Raw genomic sequence first — 19,366 nt, 5'->3', positions numbered from 1 at the left:
TTGGTGTCTGCAAAATCCTCTTATGTAGGTGCTCTCCAAATGTACAGACTTTGGGTGCAACAGTTCATGACAAAACTCGACGTCGGTTTTAGTGACACCCCCGCGTCTGTTTACTAACGATAATATGCAATAAAAACAACGTCAATCATTGACCGCACGCCATTTGAACTTGACACCTACCAGGCTATGGACAAGGAGCCCCAAGTGAACCTGTAATAAAGTCTTTGTTACACTTGAGCCCTCGGCCACCCGCGTTGAGTGGGCTAGGTATCCCGGGTACTTCGTTTCGAGCGTAGTAAACCCAAGTACAATATATTGCATTTTCTATTTGCGATTATATGCTTATATTTTGTTTTGCTTTATTTTCTTAATCTTAATCAGCAATGTGTAATATGTGTGGTGAATAAATTATAATTCTGTTTTGTTATTTTATGTTTTTTGTTGTTTCAATTATTTTCATTGTTTTGATGGTATGTAAGTGTCGTAACTGGGATTTGGGTGTTAGTAAACCCTCTTACCAGTTACCCGTTACGACGACCGTTCTGCCTTATTGGGGGTGCTGCCAGCTCTGGTGGCATACTCGCTTGATCTGTCCGGGGCTACATCTAGGAATAACTGGTCTGACAACCGGGATTCCTAACTAGCGCATATCATTCGTGTACTGGCACTCTGGCATACAGTGAATAACTCAACACAAGTTTCTATACTCACATCGGTTTACTCGATCCCTCTCTTCATAACAATTGGTCTTGGCCTGGACAGGGTAGGGCAAGCTCTCGGGATGTGAGCGTTCTACTGTCTCTTCAACCCGCACCGCACCTCGCACCTTTTTGTGCTGACGGTATCTTTTTAAGGTGTTCGAGCCTGCTCCACCCTTGTCACATGACCATCTACCATCTCTCTGATTCGTTAAAAGTTACATCATTCCCTGGTCTCATGTCGTACCTCGTGATTGGAAATCTCCCTTAATTCTAATCAGTGACTCAGCTTTAATTGCTACTTGACGAATCTATTCTGTTGTGTTGTTTGACATTTATTCCCTTTTTCCATCCCTTAATATATTACCCAATAGTAATAGCATTGGTGTTATGCCGAACTAACCGCAAATCTCAGTGATAGATGTATAAATCGTTTCTTGTATACGATTGCAATTTTCACCTTATAACATCCTCCGCCTGTGGACAAGAGCTGCCCACAGCTCGGAATAAGTGAACATGAGAACATGGAAGGGATGTAAAAAAAACATAACATAACATAGAGACGAAGCAATACAGGAGCACGTAAATCGAAGAGTAAATGTGGAATCTTTCTGACGAAAGTTAATACGAAACGCAAAAGCGATCAGTATGCCAAAGGTACCTAACTGACGAGCGAAAGAGAATGGCTCCTGTGTTACTTCGAACGAGCACCAAAAGCATGTACACAACAGCACAAGTCCTATTCCGATAAAGTTAAAAAAATAATAACGACGATTAAATGTCACTGTGTATGAGCAGACATGTTCTGATCAAGCTCAAATGTCACAAAGTTCACTGGTCATCGGTCCCCAAACGAATTTACTGTCACTAGTTTGGGCAGGAAAAGTTCAGCATAAACTGCCCGGCACTGTTACCGAACTCCACAACGAATGTTAGATTGTACACACAGCGAAGAGTTAGTTATGAAACACACAGCGTGGTAAGATCCAACAGGATGATCTTGTTAGATAACCTCGTGAGAAGTTGAAAAATGTCCGCACATCAGTAGATTGTCCTGGACAAACATGTTGTTTACCCGACGAGCAGCAGATCAAGTTGAACGATCGTGCCATGGATGGGTGGCAGAACAATGTCATCTGCGATGCTAGGCGATGATGGACAACGTAGTGTGTTAAGTCGTCTGGCGTGTGCATTGGCTGTGACGTGAGCGCACTGAAGTGTGGAGTCAGATGATCGATGTTGGCGGGGGTCCGATGACAGTAGGGGACGTGTGTAACTTCTGTCCCAACTGAACGTTGATCGGTTATGGAGCTGCAACACTTGAGAAAAAGTGTTAAACCACAACCAACCTCTGTGACATAATGTAAACAGTAGTGAAGTTCTAGAGACATGGTAATATGGATGACAACGACCTGAATTGGATATTATGCTCCATGGAGGTATGTAGCCAAGTAAGGAACTTGTGAAGACAAAGTACGATACAAGGTACAAACGACGCATTAACCCGTGTGTACTGGGCTTAAGCTTACGAGCGACCCACACCAGAATACGTTGATGTGGTTGTAATCATCGACAAGATATTATTATAAACACTTAAGACACATACTTTGTGGTGCAACATACTTTAACAAACAACATAGAAATTCGAGAGAGGGATTATAGGAATACGTTAAAGAGAGATGCGAATCGAGTGTTATCTGTATTGACAGATAAACATCATCAACACTACATATAGACAAGTACAGGTACAGGAAAGTGAAAGAATTACCAATTCTCCAGACTGTGCGTGTAACATATTGTATGAACAATAAACTTATAGCCATCTGACAGTATACAAGGTTAATCTAAGAAAGAATATGGAGAGTATAGTAAGGAGATAATATCAATTACTTGTTACATGGTTAAATAGGTAGAATATAAATTTACAAAATATAGGATGTTATATGATCGAGTAATTGTAAATACAGACATATACTAAAGGTTAAAATGGAATACGTTTGCAATACATATATATATATGTATATATAGATATAGAAATGATGTACGACATTATTTTAGGCTGCTCTGGACACGTGTGGATAGTCTAGATATGATTCTGATTCAGAGGATACTGCTGGTGAATTCGGTTGAGCAGGTAGATTTGAGCGACGGGTAGGCTCGTCGGACCCGCTCGATAACCACCCACCGTCCGAGGAATCCTCGTGGTGACGTGGGGACCGCGGTGGGTGTATGAGTGAAAGGTTGGAAGGAGAAAGTGGAGAGATAGTGGGCTCTGAAGGAGAAGAAATTAGAGGCGGTGCACTGGCTGGGCGGGGAGCCAACTGATGTTGTGTTAAACAACGAAGACGCAAAGGTGGCATTGACCTGACAATGTGGGTGAGGACCACACGCCCATTAAGGTACGGAGTACCACAGTCAGGACAATATATGTATGGGATATCTCCCGGCACCGAGGATAAGGCCCGAAAACGGTCAGCGCAGCCCCTATGAATGGTTGCATAGCAACAGGGGAGCGGTAAAATGTTAAAGGTTGGGCCTGCTACGAAAGGAATAGACTTTCTGCAGAAAACGCAAGAGGATTGATGCGACCATCTTTGGTACCCACGGCGCGTATTGTCAACCAGATGGCCGATAAAAGTGTGGTTTAGCGGGAAGGTGGTATCGATATGACGTATAAAATGGCAGGCAGGGAAAGCAAATTCCCGTTCTAGAAAATCCAAAAGAGCCAGTAATGAATATTCACCACATAGATTTTGGTAGTTGGGTCTATTGCCCATACCCACCAAATCTGGCATTTGGTATTTAAATACATGAACCCATTTATTTTGGGCAATGTCAATACGCGACGTATGAACGAAGACGACTCCCCATGGCAGTCGAAGTTCTGTATGAACAGAAGCAACTTGGAGTTGGATGCTGACAAGCGCCATGAGAGTAAACAAGACCCAAACTGGTCGTCGAAGAGTTCTTGTTGCTAAAAAAAATCAAAGAAAGTCAACCATGAATCATAAACAGAAATGTAAAAGAAAATGATATATGTTATTAATAGTATTATTAGGAAATTCCATGGATTGGAAAAATAGTCACAGTGAAAGTACGTTCACCTTATATCTGCTACCAGGAATAGTAAATCTAATGTTACAGTATTTAAAATGTTAATAATCGTCACACAGAAGTAACAGTAGTGTCCCACCAAGATGCATGCGAACAAACAACATTCAACAACATTTTGTTTCATGCAAAGATTTCTTCATCACAGAATATATGTATGTAAGCATAATAGAATCATTGAACACAGACTTTTCTTGACTTCTCTCGAGTCGTGTAACTGTAATTCTGTGTTCATCACCGTCTTTCATTGAGCGACATAGTATTTCATCGTATTTCATTGAATATCAACGCATTCCACTGTATTTCACTGCACATCAACGTACTGCACCGTTTTTTATTGAAAACATCGATTTCACTGTAGTTCGCACGGAATATCATCGGATTTGTCAGTATACTGAATCGTCGCGCAACGCACTATCGTCAGAGCTCTGTATAGCGTAGTTCATTTCTTTTTGCACCTGTATACGCACATAGCGAATTGCTTTGTAATAGTCCGCGAATATGTACAACGTCTCTTCTGGACAACACGATTTATAATCGTTCGCGGACAAATAGTAGGACTATATGTAACTTGACCTACACGTTTGTGGTCAGTAACTCGGGAATGTATTCATCAAGTAGTAGTATGCGACGTGACCCAAACCTTAACAACGTTTGGTCATTAATCATAATCCGTGTACAGGAATATATTTTTCATCATCAACCAACATGTGACTGTATGTAGTCCAAGTACTCTGAATGTGCACAACAAGACATTTGACAAGACAATACATACATCAATATATGGAAACATTTCTGTTGTCTTGTTACCTTGGGACAATGACATATGTAACATTATAATGAATGAATGATCTATAGCATGTATCGATATGAGCTGTGCTCCATGTATATAGCATCAACTAGGTATTTTCCTGCAATAAAACACATGCAAAAATCAATATTAGAGGGGCCCTCTCCAACTTGATATTGCTGTGGCAAACTGAAAAAGGAACAAAATATATTAATAAATCAAACAAACTGTAGGCGCTGCGAAACTGTATTGCACACGCTAATGCTTGCGCTTCTTCTTTTTCCGCAATGATTTATGAATCATGTAGTCGCGAATTAAGCTTTGTGGGATATTGGATTCAGGTTCCCATGTTGCTTCTTGCACCGAGAAATTTTCCCAGTGGATTTTGTAGTATTTCTCACCATTAACCAGTTTGTGAGCCAAGATTCGTTTAACAATGAAGACATCATCATCGTGTAAATCAAAAGTAGAATCTTTTGTCTGTTTTGCTGACTGTTGCTGTGACGCGGTGTTCGTCACGTCTGTGTCCGACTCAGACGCATCAAGCTGAGACTGATTAAGGGGCATGTCAGTTTGCGTACGAGGAATGACGTTAGTTAATCTCTCCTTAGGATTGACAAATCTTCTCAAGCGGTTCGCGTGGACAGGCACTTTAAGTAATCTATGGTCATCACAACGACGCAGTTTGTACGTAAAGTGGGGCAATTCATCAGCAATGTAAAAAGGTCCATGAAAAATCTGTCCTAACTTTCGACATTTACCCACAACACGCGCGGTTGCGTGGAGCCACACTTTGTCTCCCAGCTGAAAAATAGGGTTTGAGGTATTCCTGTCATAATAACACTTAGCTTTCTCATGTGCTTGTTGTAAATTGGTGCGTGCCAATTGTCTAGTAACCTCCACATGATGTAAAATAGCATCAAGTCTTTGTTTAATTGTTTGTGGAAGAGGTTCACTTGACTGTAATTCAACATCAATGGGCACTGAACATTCTTGACCAAACAGGAGGAAATATGGGGAAAATCCCGTACTCTGTGTTGCTGGGCTAGTGTTATACGCAAACATAACACTAGGGAGGAGATCATCCCAATTGTCTTGATTATCATTGATAAACATACGGAGCGTTTGCATAATGAATGAGTTCAGTCTCTCACAAGCTCCATTAGTCTGCTGATGGTAACTACTAGTTTTCAAAGCTTCGATCCCTAATATTGAACACACTGCAGTAAACAGCTTACTGGTGAAGGAAGTACCATTATCAGTTAATAGCACTCTTGGGATTCCATAAACACAAATATACTTGGAGTAGAATGTCTGAGCCACCTCTGCCGCTTCCAGTGTTGAAAGAGGGATGGCTACACTCCATCGCGAAAATGCACAAGTCAACAAAAAGATGTACCGGTGTGATGCTTTCGTAGTCGATAATGGTCCCAAGAAATCAGCTTGTACCCGATCAAATAATTTACCTGGGACAGGTAGGGGTTGTAATGGAGCAGGTTTCTTGTGAAAATCACGTTTATTGACTTGACAGGCCGTACATGACATAATGTATTGCTTTATGTCATCCAACATGTGGGACCAGTAGTATTTCTGTCTAATAGCATTGAATGTCCTATCAATACCAACATGTCCTGCTAACAAACTATCATGATATGATTGGAGAACACTGTTTATCAAAGATTTAGGAATCACTAACTGACGAATAATTCTGTCTTTTCTATGGCCGGGTCCAGGCGGCGCATACAAATGATATAGTATATCATCATCAATGACATAATCCTGACTTTGTAACAACAGTGCACGAGTAGTCTTGTCATCCTTGGTAAATGCATGAGACCTAATGCAGTCAATCAATGGTTTGAGCTCAGGGTCATCATATTGTCTTTGTGCTATTGAATAATCTCCCTGAAACTCTGGAATTACACTAAGAGGATTATTGCTAATGTCTTTGTCATACAAGTCTGATGAATCCTCATGTGTAGTGATAACTGAATGATCGCTATCGCTGTCCGGCGAGGGAGAGGCAGCGTTGCATACACGATGCACGTCGGTGGCAAATAGATAGGGAATATCAGAAAGTGGGTCATCTGAGTCAGGTGGGCATTCTGGATGCGGCAAACGGGATACAAAATCCGCATTACCTAACTTCTTGCCGGGTCGATATTGAACGGTGAAAGTGAAATCACTCAACAAAAGTGACCAGCGGCTCAACCTAGCTGAGCGGTCCTTATTGTCGTTCAAATATTGTAAAGCCCTGTGATCTGTCACAACCGTAAATGGAGCGTGTGTCAGATATACCTGGAAATGTTTAATTCCCGACACGACTGCCAAACATTCTTTTTCTGTTATTCCATAGTTTTTCTCCGCTTTAGATAAAGCACGACCACTGTAAGTAATGACTACATCCTTGCCATTTCCATCTCTCTGACCTAATAAGCAGCCTAAAGCCTCATCACTCGCATCAGTGTACAGAATGAATGGTTTGTCAAAATCCGGAAACGCTAGGATTGGCGATTTGAGTAAAGCCGACTTAAGGGTTTGAAATGCGTTTTCCTGGGCGTCGGTCCATACAAATGGTTTGTCCTTTTGTATCAGGATGTGCAGAGGAGCAGCTATTTTTGAAAAGCCCTGAATAAAACGGCGATAAAATCCTACTATACCGAGGAAACTTTTGACTTCCTTGGGTGTTTTGGGGGTCTTGAAATTTGCTATCACGCTAGTTTTCTCTGGATCAACTTGTACACCATTTTGTGAAAAAATATGGCCTAAATATGCAACAGATGATTTCGCAAACTGGCACTTGGATGGCTTCGCTTTTAAATTTGCTTTGCGCAAGCACAAGAAAACCTCTTCTAGATCTTTCAGATGGGTGTCAAAATCTCGGGAAAAGCACAATACATCATCCAAATAACATATTGTTTTACGCCAATTTAGATTGCGGAAAACGTCATTAATCAATCTTTGAAAAGTGGCTGGTGCAGAGGCCAGACCAAAGGCCATACGATTGAAATGGTAGGTGCCACTAGCTGTCACAAAAGCACTTTTAGGCTTACTGTCCTCATTTAAAGCTATCTGCCAATACTCTGATGCCAAATCAGTAGTTGTGTAAAACTGGGCATGGGATGTACCTAGGACATCAAGAACATTTTCTAGTCTGGGCATTGGAAACGCTACTGGCCGACAGAGTGAATTTACAACTCTGTAGTCTACCGCTAGTCGCCAAGATGGAGGGGAACCTTTGGGCTGTTTTTAGGTACCATAACAACAGGAGAGGCCCAGGGGCTAGTATGGTCTGGTTCACAAATGCCTAAGTCTACTAATTCCTGAACCTGACGATCTATCTCTGCACGCATTGCAGGATTAGTACGGTAAAACCGTTGTCTCACCGGTGGGGCATCTGCTGTATCAATGTTATGTTGTACAGAATCATTCAAACCTATCTCCGAGAGATTAATAGCAAAGCAATCCCGATACTTGGCTAACAGTTGACCAAGCCTAACCTGTTGTTCCTGGGACAGAGGGGATGCCGAAAAATCAATATTCAAATCACGTAACCTTGCATCAATTTCAGATTGCGAAAGGGGCGGTTCCTCCTTGTGTGAGGCAGATGACTGCATAGGCGCAATTTCCTCTGACGGGACAATGGTAAAATGAGCTACTTCATGACCTTTGGGGATCTCTACAGCATAAGCATTAGTATTGATTATTTGGTACACAGATTTTCCAGGAGTTGCGGAAACAACGCAACGAGCTCCTAAGACCTGATGTGTTTCTGCTAAGAGAGGGTTAGGTTCACATATGCCTACATGATCAGACGGGAATCCACTCACATAAACTGGAAAAATAATTTCAGATTGAGGGGGAATGGTGACAGCCGTCAATGAACGAACCGGTATCTGTTCAGATTCTTTGGGATGGTCCAGAATAGGAAGGGGCTCACTATTATGTGACCAAACCGGAACTACTGTTAACCCATTTTGAAGGGTCAATGTGAAAGATTGATAATTCAGAATTGCAGCTTGTTGGGTCAAAAAGTCTAAACCTAAGAACATAGGCGACGCTAACGTTGTAACAACCTGAAAACAGTGTTCTGTTTGAAAACTACCAATTGTGATGGGAAGTAGAACTTGTCCTATGACCGGGACTACAGTAGAACCTATTCCTTGAAGTGATATAACATCTGATTGTTGAATAGAAATTTTGTTTCTTAAACCTGACGCATTAAATGCATCTAAGGTTATGACACTAATAGCAGCACCAGAATCCACTATAGAAGAAATCAGTTGGTCTCCTAATATGACATGTATCCTATGCCTGTTATCAACCTTTGATGTTACTTGGAAAAAAGGAGATGGGCGTTCATTGAAAGATGGGGCAGAAGGATGTGGCGACTTTAATTTCGAAGTTGAGAACTACGTGATCGAGACTGTAATTGCTATTGACGTTGGATAGTGTTTGATCGACTCCTAGCCCTGCATACCTGATGAAAATGTCCCACTTTCTGACAAAAATGACATTTCGCATTTCGCGCCGGACACTTATCAGCATGAGAAAAAACATACTCACCTCCGCATCGATAGCATTGCTGGTTCCGGCCCATGTTGCGTCCCTGTCTGAAGTTGTTTCTTTGGGGAAGGGGCTGTTGTCTCCGTTGATAGTATGGCTCTGGAGATGACTGTTGCCAAAACTGAGGGTGTGGTGGCTGGGGCGGTCCTGATGGATACCTGTTGGGTGGGCTGGCAGATTTGGAGCGCCTGTCCTGTTGGTACTGAAAAGTATTGACCCGTGGCGACGGGGTCAGTTTCGCCGATAGAGCAGCAATCTGTTCTCTCAGAGTATCGATTGCCGTGCTCACTCCCTGGTCCTGTTTTCCCTGAGGTAATATCGATCGAGCAAGCCGCGCAAATGAAACAGCGTCATTGAGAGTTTTAGGCTGTTTCATTAGCACGTGTTGCCGTGTACTATCATCCAGTCCCCTAACAAATGCGTCCAGTATGTCCGTTTCTGTCTTACCTAACAGACTAGCTGTCTCTGTTAATTCTGCCAAATACACATCTATGGTTTCAGTTGGTAATAATTTACGTGATCCAAACTTTTCGAGCAGAGATCATCGATCGGTTGGGTGGACATATTTGTCCTTAAACAACTTTTGGACTTCGTCAAACAGAATGAATTCATTGTCTGATGTCTGCAGCACGTCTTTATACCACAAGTATGCCGAATCCTTTAAAAAGAGTGGGAAAACCTGTATTTTCTGAACGTGATTCCATTGTTTGAAATTAGCAAAATGGAGAAAACGATCAAGCCATTCCTCAGCATGAGAACTATCTTTACCTGTAAAATGTTCTGGCATTAAAGTGGAATCGCCCATCGTGAATTCAGAATTGGAACTTACAAGTATATCTACATCTGCCAAATGTGTAGAGGAACTTGAAGATTCTAAATCCTCCTGAGAAAGGGATGAGAGGGAGTCCTGAGAAACAGAATGAGGAAAGTTTTGAAGAACAGGTGGAACTGAGCCCGAAGCGTCAGATGGAGGCAGATTCTGGGGATCCTGGGGGGTGGAAGATCGTAACGGTGGCTGTATTAAACCTAGGCGGGCCGGATTAGTAAAAATGTTAGAAATGATGGGGTGAAAGATCGTACTGTCATATGACGTCGATAAGTCAGAATCATTTGGTTGAGACATTACAAGTCAAGAGGGGTGGAAAAAATACTGCAGATACCATATTCAAACGGCGAAAAGAAATCTACAGTCGTCAAACGTCAGTACGAGCGAATGAAAAGGTATGAACGGTCTTGTGTAAACAAATGCAGGGGAACGTCTTAAATATTTTGTTCAAGACAAAACCCGCCATCTCCACCATGTCGTAACTGGGATTTGGGTGTTAGTAAACCCTCTTACCAGTTACCCGTTACGACGACCGTTCTGCCTTATTGGGGGTGCTGCCAGCTCTGGTGGCATACTCGCTTGATCTGTCCGGGGCTACATCTAGGAATAACTGGTCTGACAACCGGGATTCCTAACTAGCGCATATCATTCGTGTACTGGCACTCTGGCATACAGTGAATAACTCAACACAAGTTTCTATACTCACATCGGTTTACTCGATCCCTCTCTTCATAACAATTGGTCTTGGCCTGGACAGGGTAGGGCAAGCTCTCGGGATGTGAGCGTTCTACTGTCTCTTCAACCCGCACCGCACCTCGCACCTTTTTGTGCTGACGGTATCTTTTTAAGGTGTTCGAGCCTGCTCCACCCTTGTCACATGACCATCTACCATCTCTCTGATTCGTTAAAAGTTACATCATTCCCTGGTCTCATGTCGTACCTCGTGATTGGAAATCTCCCTTAATTCTAATCAGTGACTCAGCTTTAATTGCTACTTGACGAATCTATTCTGTTGTGTTGTTTGACATTTATTCCCTTTTTCCATCCCTTAATATATTACCCAATAGTAATAGCATTGGTGTTATGCCGAACTAACCGCAAATCTCAGTGATAGATGTATAAATCGTTTCTTGTATACGATTGCAATTTTCACCTTATAACATAAGCTTTAAAACTTGGAAACTGTTGGAAATTTGGAACATAAACCGAGCTGAATTATTATGGCGAATCTGTAATTCAATCATCATTTGGTTCTGGTGGACATTTGGGAGACATCACTCAACAAAAGGAATTACAGCTCATTGGACGAATGATCTATCCGTATCGCTTTTGACGTCATAATTATGATTTTGGTTCCTAACATCTCTTTTCTGACACAAAGATATTAATTAGAGAAAAGCTGGTTTATACCAAAGATTAACAACACTGGTATTGCAGTTCGTGCTTAAGATAGATATTATCGAGTACGAGGTCTCTGAACATATCTTCCTTGTGATTCGGGCTGGGTGGATAAGGGTAGCCAAGTGGTTAAACCATACGCTCGTCATGCCGAAGGACCTCGTATGATATTTTCGCCCTCGTAATAAATAAACACTCGTTATCCTGATGACAATGCACTACTGCCTCCATCTTTGTGTCTGTTTATTGTGTAACGCGACACTCAGCTGTATGATGGTAAATTATCAATTATGGTCTTGACAATCCAGTGATGGTCATCGTGAGCACCTATCTACGCGGTTGGGAATAGAATCACATGCATGAACCAAGTCACGGAACCTAACAGCCCGATCCCGCTAGTCGCTTCTTGCGAGAAGCATGGGTTTGCTGAAGACCAATGTAAAGCGGGTTGGTCATACCAGGGATACTCTACAACAGGGATAGGTCACTCGCTTGCTTTCTTTACCATTTGTACTAATTACGTGTGCCTCGTTATGCTCCAACGCACACAGTGACTTAGCTCGTTCCCAGCGCAACTTCAGTTGTGTTCAACAGAACTTCAGCCAGTTTACTGTATCAGTCGGAATTTTACAATGAATGAATGAATTGTGGTAAGAATTAAGAGCAAGAATTATGTGAATGAATGAAAGATGAAAGAAAAAGAATAAATGAAAGAAGTACATATGTGGATGAATGAAAGAATTAATTATACACCCTTCCCTCCCAAAACATGTTAAAGAACGCAAAAATATCGCGAGAACACGTGTTAACATCAGCTGTGCTTTTTAAAAATCTACTTTGAGACATTTTAGTTTACATTAATAACTACTTCAGATATCTTATTGCATGCGGGGAATGGAATGGACGTTAACAAAATGTGAACTGACACTGTCCCACTGCCCTCAAATATAAAGTGTAAAGCTATCACAGTTTTGTCAAATAATAAGATCAAAAAGAAAGAAAGAAGTTATGGAACTATAACCCTCAAGCATCAATGGCGAATCAGATCAGATTTTTCACACACCTCAAATGCACCCTAACATTTTGTTTTAGATTATGAAACTATCACCATTATTTGCAAACACATTTCATCTTATAGTATATTCCCCTCATAAGAATTAAATGTATATGCGAAACAGCGTGTAGTATTTCAATGGCGGATCAGAACAGATCGGCGAAATGTCATATTTTTCATACACCTCAATTACACCCTATCACTTTATTAGCCATAAAACTGTCACAATTACTTGCAAATACATTTTCAATTAACGGTATGTTTTCCTTCTAAAAAGTAAACGAATGTGTGAAAGAAGTTTTCATCGGCACAGTTTAGTCTGTCTTAGCGGTGAATCGAGAATAGAAGCCAGTGAGCGATAACATACCGACTTGAAACTTTACTACAAATCTACTGTCCTAATACGGACACTAATACCAATTATTTGACTTAAACTGAAGTGACAAAATAGTTAACCTATCTTCTACATGTTGGATTTCAGTTGTTACAACACTCAACAAACTTTATCAACTGTTGAAAACAAACCAGGCTCATTCTTAAATACTGCGCTGCCACCATATTGGCTACACTGGTTACGAAAAGACCCGAGACATACGTTCAGCTGCTTTTCGAGAAGTTTCTTCTCCCGCTACATATATCCTCCCTGGTCATACCCAGTGTAATGTTCAGTATGATGAACTCACCCTCGGGTAGAATTAGGTTCTGGGTCCCGTTTCACAAAGCTCTCGTTAGCCTAAGATCTCGTAACTTTTCTCGTAGCATTCGTACTTTCTTTGTTACTGCATAGGAGGTACGTATGCTACGAGAAAAGTTACGAGATCTTAGACTAACTCCCTGCACCTTGTGACATCCGAGCAGAAAACGAAGCTTACGAACGTTTCGAGAATAGCCTGGCCAGCTATTCTCGAAACGTTCGTAGCCCTACGAAGTTCTTAAGCCCATTCTTAACACATTGGCTACGTCCAAAGTTAAGAATTCTTAGGGCTACGAACGTTTCGAGAATAAGTGCCCTGGCTGGTTTATGGATAGCGACGACAAAATTTCAGATTTCTTCTAATTCACCCGTCGTATCCTACTGAGGAGCCGTGTCAGCGACTACGGTCAAAGTGAGATACCCCAGTGCACTAGGTTTTACATGCACTCATCTCAGAAGTTACGTATTTTGTGGAATGTGTTCAGACTGGAAGGGGTACGGTTTCAAAGGCTACCCACGCACAATGTGATGTTCTTTCTGTTCAGTCGGTATACTTCATTTTTTACACACTACTTGTATGACTATAACGCGTTAGACCGGCCCGTTCATAGTCAAAGGGACATAACTCTAAATACTGAATACCATTTGTCTAACACGGTTATTTCATTTAGGGGACACAACTCTTGTAATACGAGTACAGGAGTTCCTTCCCTTTGACCACACACGGCATGCGGTACACACCATTATCTCATACCATCAAGAGCGATTTCTTCGTTACACCTCATCGCTGTCAGCTGTAAAGAAGCCGTCATGACCATTCATAATAACTTTGACCCTTTGACATCCTTTGACATTTACATCAGAACGCCAGTGTTGTTAAACTGAACACTTCGCCTTTGCATTCTGAAGATGGTTAAGATTTGGTCATGTAAGAGTGAGTATGGTTTCACGTCGCTTAAATAAATAAAATAATAATAAATAATTCGTGCAATAAATATAAATACTTTACCATTTAGTTATTTCCCTCTCGAACAAGAGACAAAACTCCTGTTGCATTACAATTGAGGAATTGGAGTTCCTTCCCTTTGACCATCAACGGTATGATGTTGACGCTTGTGGTACCTTTTATAACAAAGGTAGTGGCATCTATATCTTTATGTGCGTCTTCGGAATTAATGCAATGTGGAAAGGTGTACAGTACCCCCTATGTTCTATTTTCCAGATATTTCCTGGTGGAATTTCGTTGTTTGGTTTGTCAGAATGGTTCGAAATCACATTCTTATTTGACATTGTAATCTTCGGGAACACTTTCCCACTGAATTCTGAAGATGGTCAAGCCTGGGTTGTGTATGAGCCAGTGAGTGAGTGAATATGCTTTCACGTTCCTTTTATTCGAGAAATATCAATGCAGGGGACACTTGAATTGGAGTCGTCTCGTTTAAAAACAAAGGGATTTAACTATGGCTAACACGCTTATTTCACCTGAGGAGACAATTCGTGTAGTACAAGGATTGACGAAATTAGAGTTCCTTCCCTTTAATCAGTTATATAGACAGATTCTTTCATACAAATGCATAAAATCGGTGATATACAATGTGACACAACATCCCTTTGCAAAGTTTGAGATCGATTGGATTATTGGATGAAGAGCTATTTAAAAAAAAACACCCAAAAAACAAAAAACAAAACAAACAAAACAAAACAAAAAAAAACCATCAAAAAACAAAACAAAAAACAAAAACAAAAACGGGTCTACGTGCATTTCACGCCAAACTATAGTTTACAACGTAAAATGCTTCTTTCAAACATTGGTAACTTTCACCAGACCCCTGGGGTAAAGTACGCTCCTATCCTTCAGTTCGCACTTTACACTGTTACACAAAATAAAGGAAAGGGCATGGTAAAGGAAACGTTTATGTAAACGACGTGCAATACATGAAATGAATGTTTCTAAACAAGGAACAATTGTTTAAAACAATCTGAACTTTGAATTTTATACCTGGGAACAGTATGGATAATTGCGATCGTCAGATTTGAAAGCTGTGAATAGTAAGTGAGTATGGTTAAGCGCTTTAAGCAATATTCCAGCAATATGACGGCAGGGGACACGAGAAATGGGGAATCAACCTCTGTTCTTTGGCGTGACAAGCGACGCTTTAAACATTAGGCTACCCTACCGAGCCCTGATAACAGTGACATCCAACAAGCTATGTCACCGTCATGCATGTTTAAGAAATGAAGCCACATTCTTATTACTCTGCCCTTTTTTGTTTCCTTGTGTTTGTTGTTTCATGCTACATTCAACAATATTCAAGCTGTCTGTAAATAATCGAGTTTGGGCCAGACAATCCAGTGATTGACTGCATGAGCATCGACTTAGGCAACTGGGATACTGTTATATGCATTCAGTAATCCTAGCAGACTGTCGGATGCCGATCCAATTCTTTACTTGTCCTGCTCATATGTTATGGACATTGATTTATTCCTTTCGATTACTTGCATTGGACCTGGTTGTCGTTTATAAGCTAGAAACGAACACGCGCGGACGCACATATTATGTAGTTTATGCTATATGAATATGTACATGACCTGGCGATACTTGCGATCGTGGTGAACAGTATTTGCATGAAATTTGACTCGCATGGTTTTTATTTCGTTACACTCCACCACTGAGTCTAACAAAACCTACTAGAAGGTCGCGTAACCCTTGAGCGACCAATGACCGTCCAATCAAATGCGAGAATGTTAAATAGATTTAACCAATCAGACAGCGGCTACTATTTAGGGATCGGAGGGACTTTCGAAATACTCAGGTCACTGACACAGATCTCTCCACAAACAAAAGTCCGCATATAACACTATCATTTGATCTGCAGTATATACGCTTTGGGGTTTCTGTTGACATAGTTACCATTAGCTAATATTTCCGCTAGATGACATCCTTGAATATTGTCAAAAACATTACTTTCAGCGACTGTTTACTCACCGTTGCCATGGTGTGTATCACCCGGAAGCAAGCGTACACTAAATAGCATTAGGAATCGTTCGTGTACGAACCTTTTCGAGATAACAACTTCAAAAGGTGTGTGTGAATGTCCACGATCGCGATTTCGTAAGTTGTGTTTTCATTGGTCATTCTCAAAGGTTACCTGACGCGACCTCCCATAAGGTTTCGTTAAACTCAGTAGTGGAGTGTAACGAAAAGTACTGAGGATACGTTTACTTAGACTGGTTGTACACACTAATTTGAGTAATTTTATAGCCAGAACTGCCAATGTAATCATGTGTTTGAGTCTGAAAAACAAAGTTTTCTCGCGGGAAGTTTAACCGAGAAGCGCTTCTATCTCTGCTTCCGCTTCCAAATAAATGTGTCACGTGATATGACGTCATCACAATCAGATCCAGCTGGGATCGCAGAGGCGTGGTAACGTTGCTGCTAGCTCCCTTCCTAAACCTACGTTTTGCCCAAATATTGAAGAAACATCATTGGTACACGTCATCACATCAGAGTGTTAAGGTTTGTTACGTATATGCTTTTAGTACTTTGAAATTAAGGAAACATAACGTATCTTTAGTCTTCAATTAGCCAAGTGGTTAAAGCGCCTGCTTTAGGCCACTGTTTATCAATATTCTGGTAATATCACAGACACAGGAATGTTCTTCGCATCCTGTACTCATGAATGATCGATTCCAAGTCTCCGGTATGACGAGCGAACGCTTTAGCCACAAGGCCACCCTGCCACGTCCTTGTACCATAGTAGCGAGGGCAGGTTACCTGTCCAGGACCTTCATATTGTCACGGGGCGGTGGGGTTGCCTAGTGGTCAAGGCGTTCGCTCGTCACTCTGACGACTCGCGTTTGATTCCCCAAATAGGTTTAATGTGTGAAGCCCACTTCTTTTTGTGTCCACCGCTGTGATATTGCTGGAATATTGCTAAATGTGTCGTAAAGCTAAACTCACTCATTCAAGTCAAGTTGCATTCATATCTACAAAGTTGATCTAACGGTAAATGTGAAATAAGAGATGATCAAATGGTTTCCTAGCTGTGGTGGGTCTCAATGCTCCATCATGAGAGTTCATATTTCTTCAGATGGGCCGGTTGCTACATAAGTTAGCCGTGAGAGCCGGGACAAAGGTTCTGTCTCCAATTCCGGAGTTGCCCGAAGGGTCCCGATCACCTACCCCAGTCAATGGTAAGTTCAGCGATTAGCTCCGTGTTCCGATCACAGACCCAAAGTACCGAGTACATACGATTTCGGCCATACGTTATGTCAGTAAACATATATAAATCACTTTCAAGGAGAGTGTCCTTTATTAGGGTGCAATATATATATTATATCTCTCCCATTGATGTTATTCTCTAAATAATGCAATCATTGCTTTGTTTCACGCAGGGGTTTCCAACATAAGTCCAAAGAGACCAGAAAGCCCGAAGCTCAGCGAAGAGGAATGGTAGGCACCGCAAACAGTACAAGTATTACCTGGAAGCATTATCAAATGTTTCATGTCACGTATCCACATTTCGCCTTTTGACTTTGAAGAGATTGTTGTAATAAGAATGGAATTCGCTTAATGTGTTTCTTGAAGTGTTTGGATATGTGGGTTCTTGGTGCGGTCCCTGAAGAAGTCTGAAGGTCTTTCTCTCTTCGTATTTTATATGTTCACGTTATGTTATTTCTACCATTGTTTTATTTGTTTGTTGTTTAATGTCGGCGGCACTCAGCAATATTGGAGCTATATTGCAGCGGCATGTGAATAATCGAGTCTGAACCAGACAATCCTGCGATCAACAGCTCGGGCATTTATCTATGCATTTGGGATATCTTATGCATATGAAAAGGATTCTGTCGCCTTGTTTAAGAATATTCCTTTGTGTGAGCAATAAATAATCAGTAACAATGAACCTTTGTCTTCACGTTTCCCAACTGTCTGATGGAAGCACCCACCTCTTCTCTTGCAGCTTCTTGAAGCATCTCCAGAGTATCGAGGCCGAATACAGACAGGACATGGAGAATGTGAGACGAGAACTCCGACTGATGCAGAGAACAAATGCCAAGACGGAGAAGGACCTCAAATTCTATCGAGAACAGTACGACATCTACAAGCCGGACTGGCACAATAATCAGGCCAAGCTTCTGGACCTTAAGATGACTCTGGTCAGAAAACAGCCGTTGAAGAAGGCCATTGACAAACTGCATTCCCTCCAAGATGAAAACATGGCATTGAGGAAATCTTACTTCAAGACTGTTCTGGAAAACAATTCTCTGAGGAAACTCTGGATGAACATGGAGGGTGAGGACATTGAGGACGAAGAACTCCCAGATGTTGAGAACATAAGAGAGACAATAGTTCCTAGACCTCCCACAGCTTCCGATAACGGCAGGGCGGGATCAGCCAGACGTCGTCCATACACAGGCAAGTCCAGGAAGGATCTGCTTCATCTGCCGCCTATCACGGAGAACAACAAGACCGTGGCATCTCTCAAGCAGACGACAGCTACACCACCTGAGAAGAAACAAAGCCAGTCTCCCGTTCATCTGCCACAGCTGGTCCCCACTCCCCCAGCCGGTCCACGTAGAAATCCCCCAAGCAGACGCCAGAGCAGAATTCCAGTGGCCTTACCGCCAATCCGAGGTGCGACTTCTGTAGACGGTGCTCGGTTTAGCCGGAAAGGTGTGTAGGACGGTGGTCGCAAGATATGGAAGGGACAGGAGAACAGGAGTGTCTCGTGGTTAAACATGGATGGATGCCTGTATAAGATTAATTTTGTGTACAAAAGTGGAGTGGCTCGTCATTAAGGGTGGATCGAGCAGAAAGCATGGATAGGTGACTTTATAATTTATAGTTTCTGTGTGCATATGTGACATGTGGTCTTGAAGGACACTTTACCCTTTACCCTTTAAGTAGGGTGTCATCGTCAGACATAGAAGAAATTGTACAAACCTCATGTGCATATCGCTGACAGTTTCCGTCATAAATCCTAAATAACCCTTTCATTCATTCAGTGTATCCAACCATCCACTCGCCCCTGCACCCGTCGGCCGCGTCTCGAAGCAAAGAAACTACAGGTGTAAATTTTATCTACATGCACACATCTCTGACGTACTTCTGTTTTGAAGTGCACGGCGTCCCTGTATGCTTATGTCTATATTTAGACTTCTTCACGGTGTATTTTGGTGCTTAGTCGCCAGTTCATGAGCATATTCATATATTATACAATTTAATTCT

The 19,366-nt window shown here is 41.7% G+C and overlaps 1 protein-coding gene and 1 pseudogene across 1 annotated transcript; one reads left to right on the top strand and one right to left on the bottom strand.

Annotated features, from left to right (window-relative positions):
• Positions 1–698: 698 nt before the first annotated feature.
• Positions 699–10,501, bottom strand: LOC137268586 (uncharacterized). Its single transcript, XM_067803160.1, has 2 exons — positions 9,166–10,501; positions 699–3,672 (listed from the first exon to the last, which is right to left on the bottom strand). The coding sequence occupies exons 1-2, from the start codon at positions 9,539–9,541 to the stop codon at positions 2,753–2,755; spliced, it is 1,296 nt and encodes a 431-aa protein (XP_067659261.1). The 5' UTR covers positions 9,542–10,501; the 3' UTR covers positions 699–2,752.
• LOC137267634 (uncharacterized) lies at positions 10,060–18,936 on the top strand (annotated as a pseudogene).
• The last annotated feature ends 430 nt before the right edge of the window (positions 18,937–19,366 follow it).

The sequence above is a fragment of the Haliotis asinina genome, chromosome 16 (assembly GCF_037392515.1).
Source record: "Haliotis asinina isolate JCU_RB_2024 chromosome 16, JCU_Hal_asi_v2, whole genome shotgun sequence".
Classification (NCBI taxonomy): Eukaryota; Metazoa; Mollusca; class Gastropoda; order Lepetellida; family Haliotidae; genus Haliotis; species Haliotis asinina.
This window is presented reverse-complemented; position numbering and strand designations above follow the sequence as displayed.

Coding starts and splice junctions, on each gene's coding strand:
- LOC137268586 (XM_067803160.1), bottom strand. CDS start 9,541: ATGAAACAGCCTAAAACTCTCAATGACGCTGTTTCATTTGCGCGGCTT. Junction 3,673..9,165: donor GCAATGCTATCGATGCGGAG/GTGAGTATGTTT, acceptor GATTTTTTTTAG/CAACAAGAACTCTTCGACGA.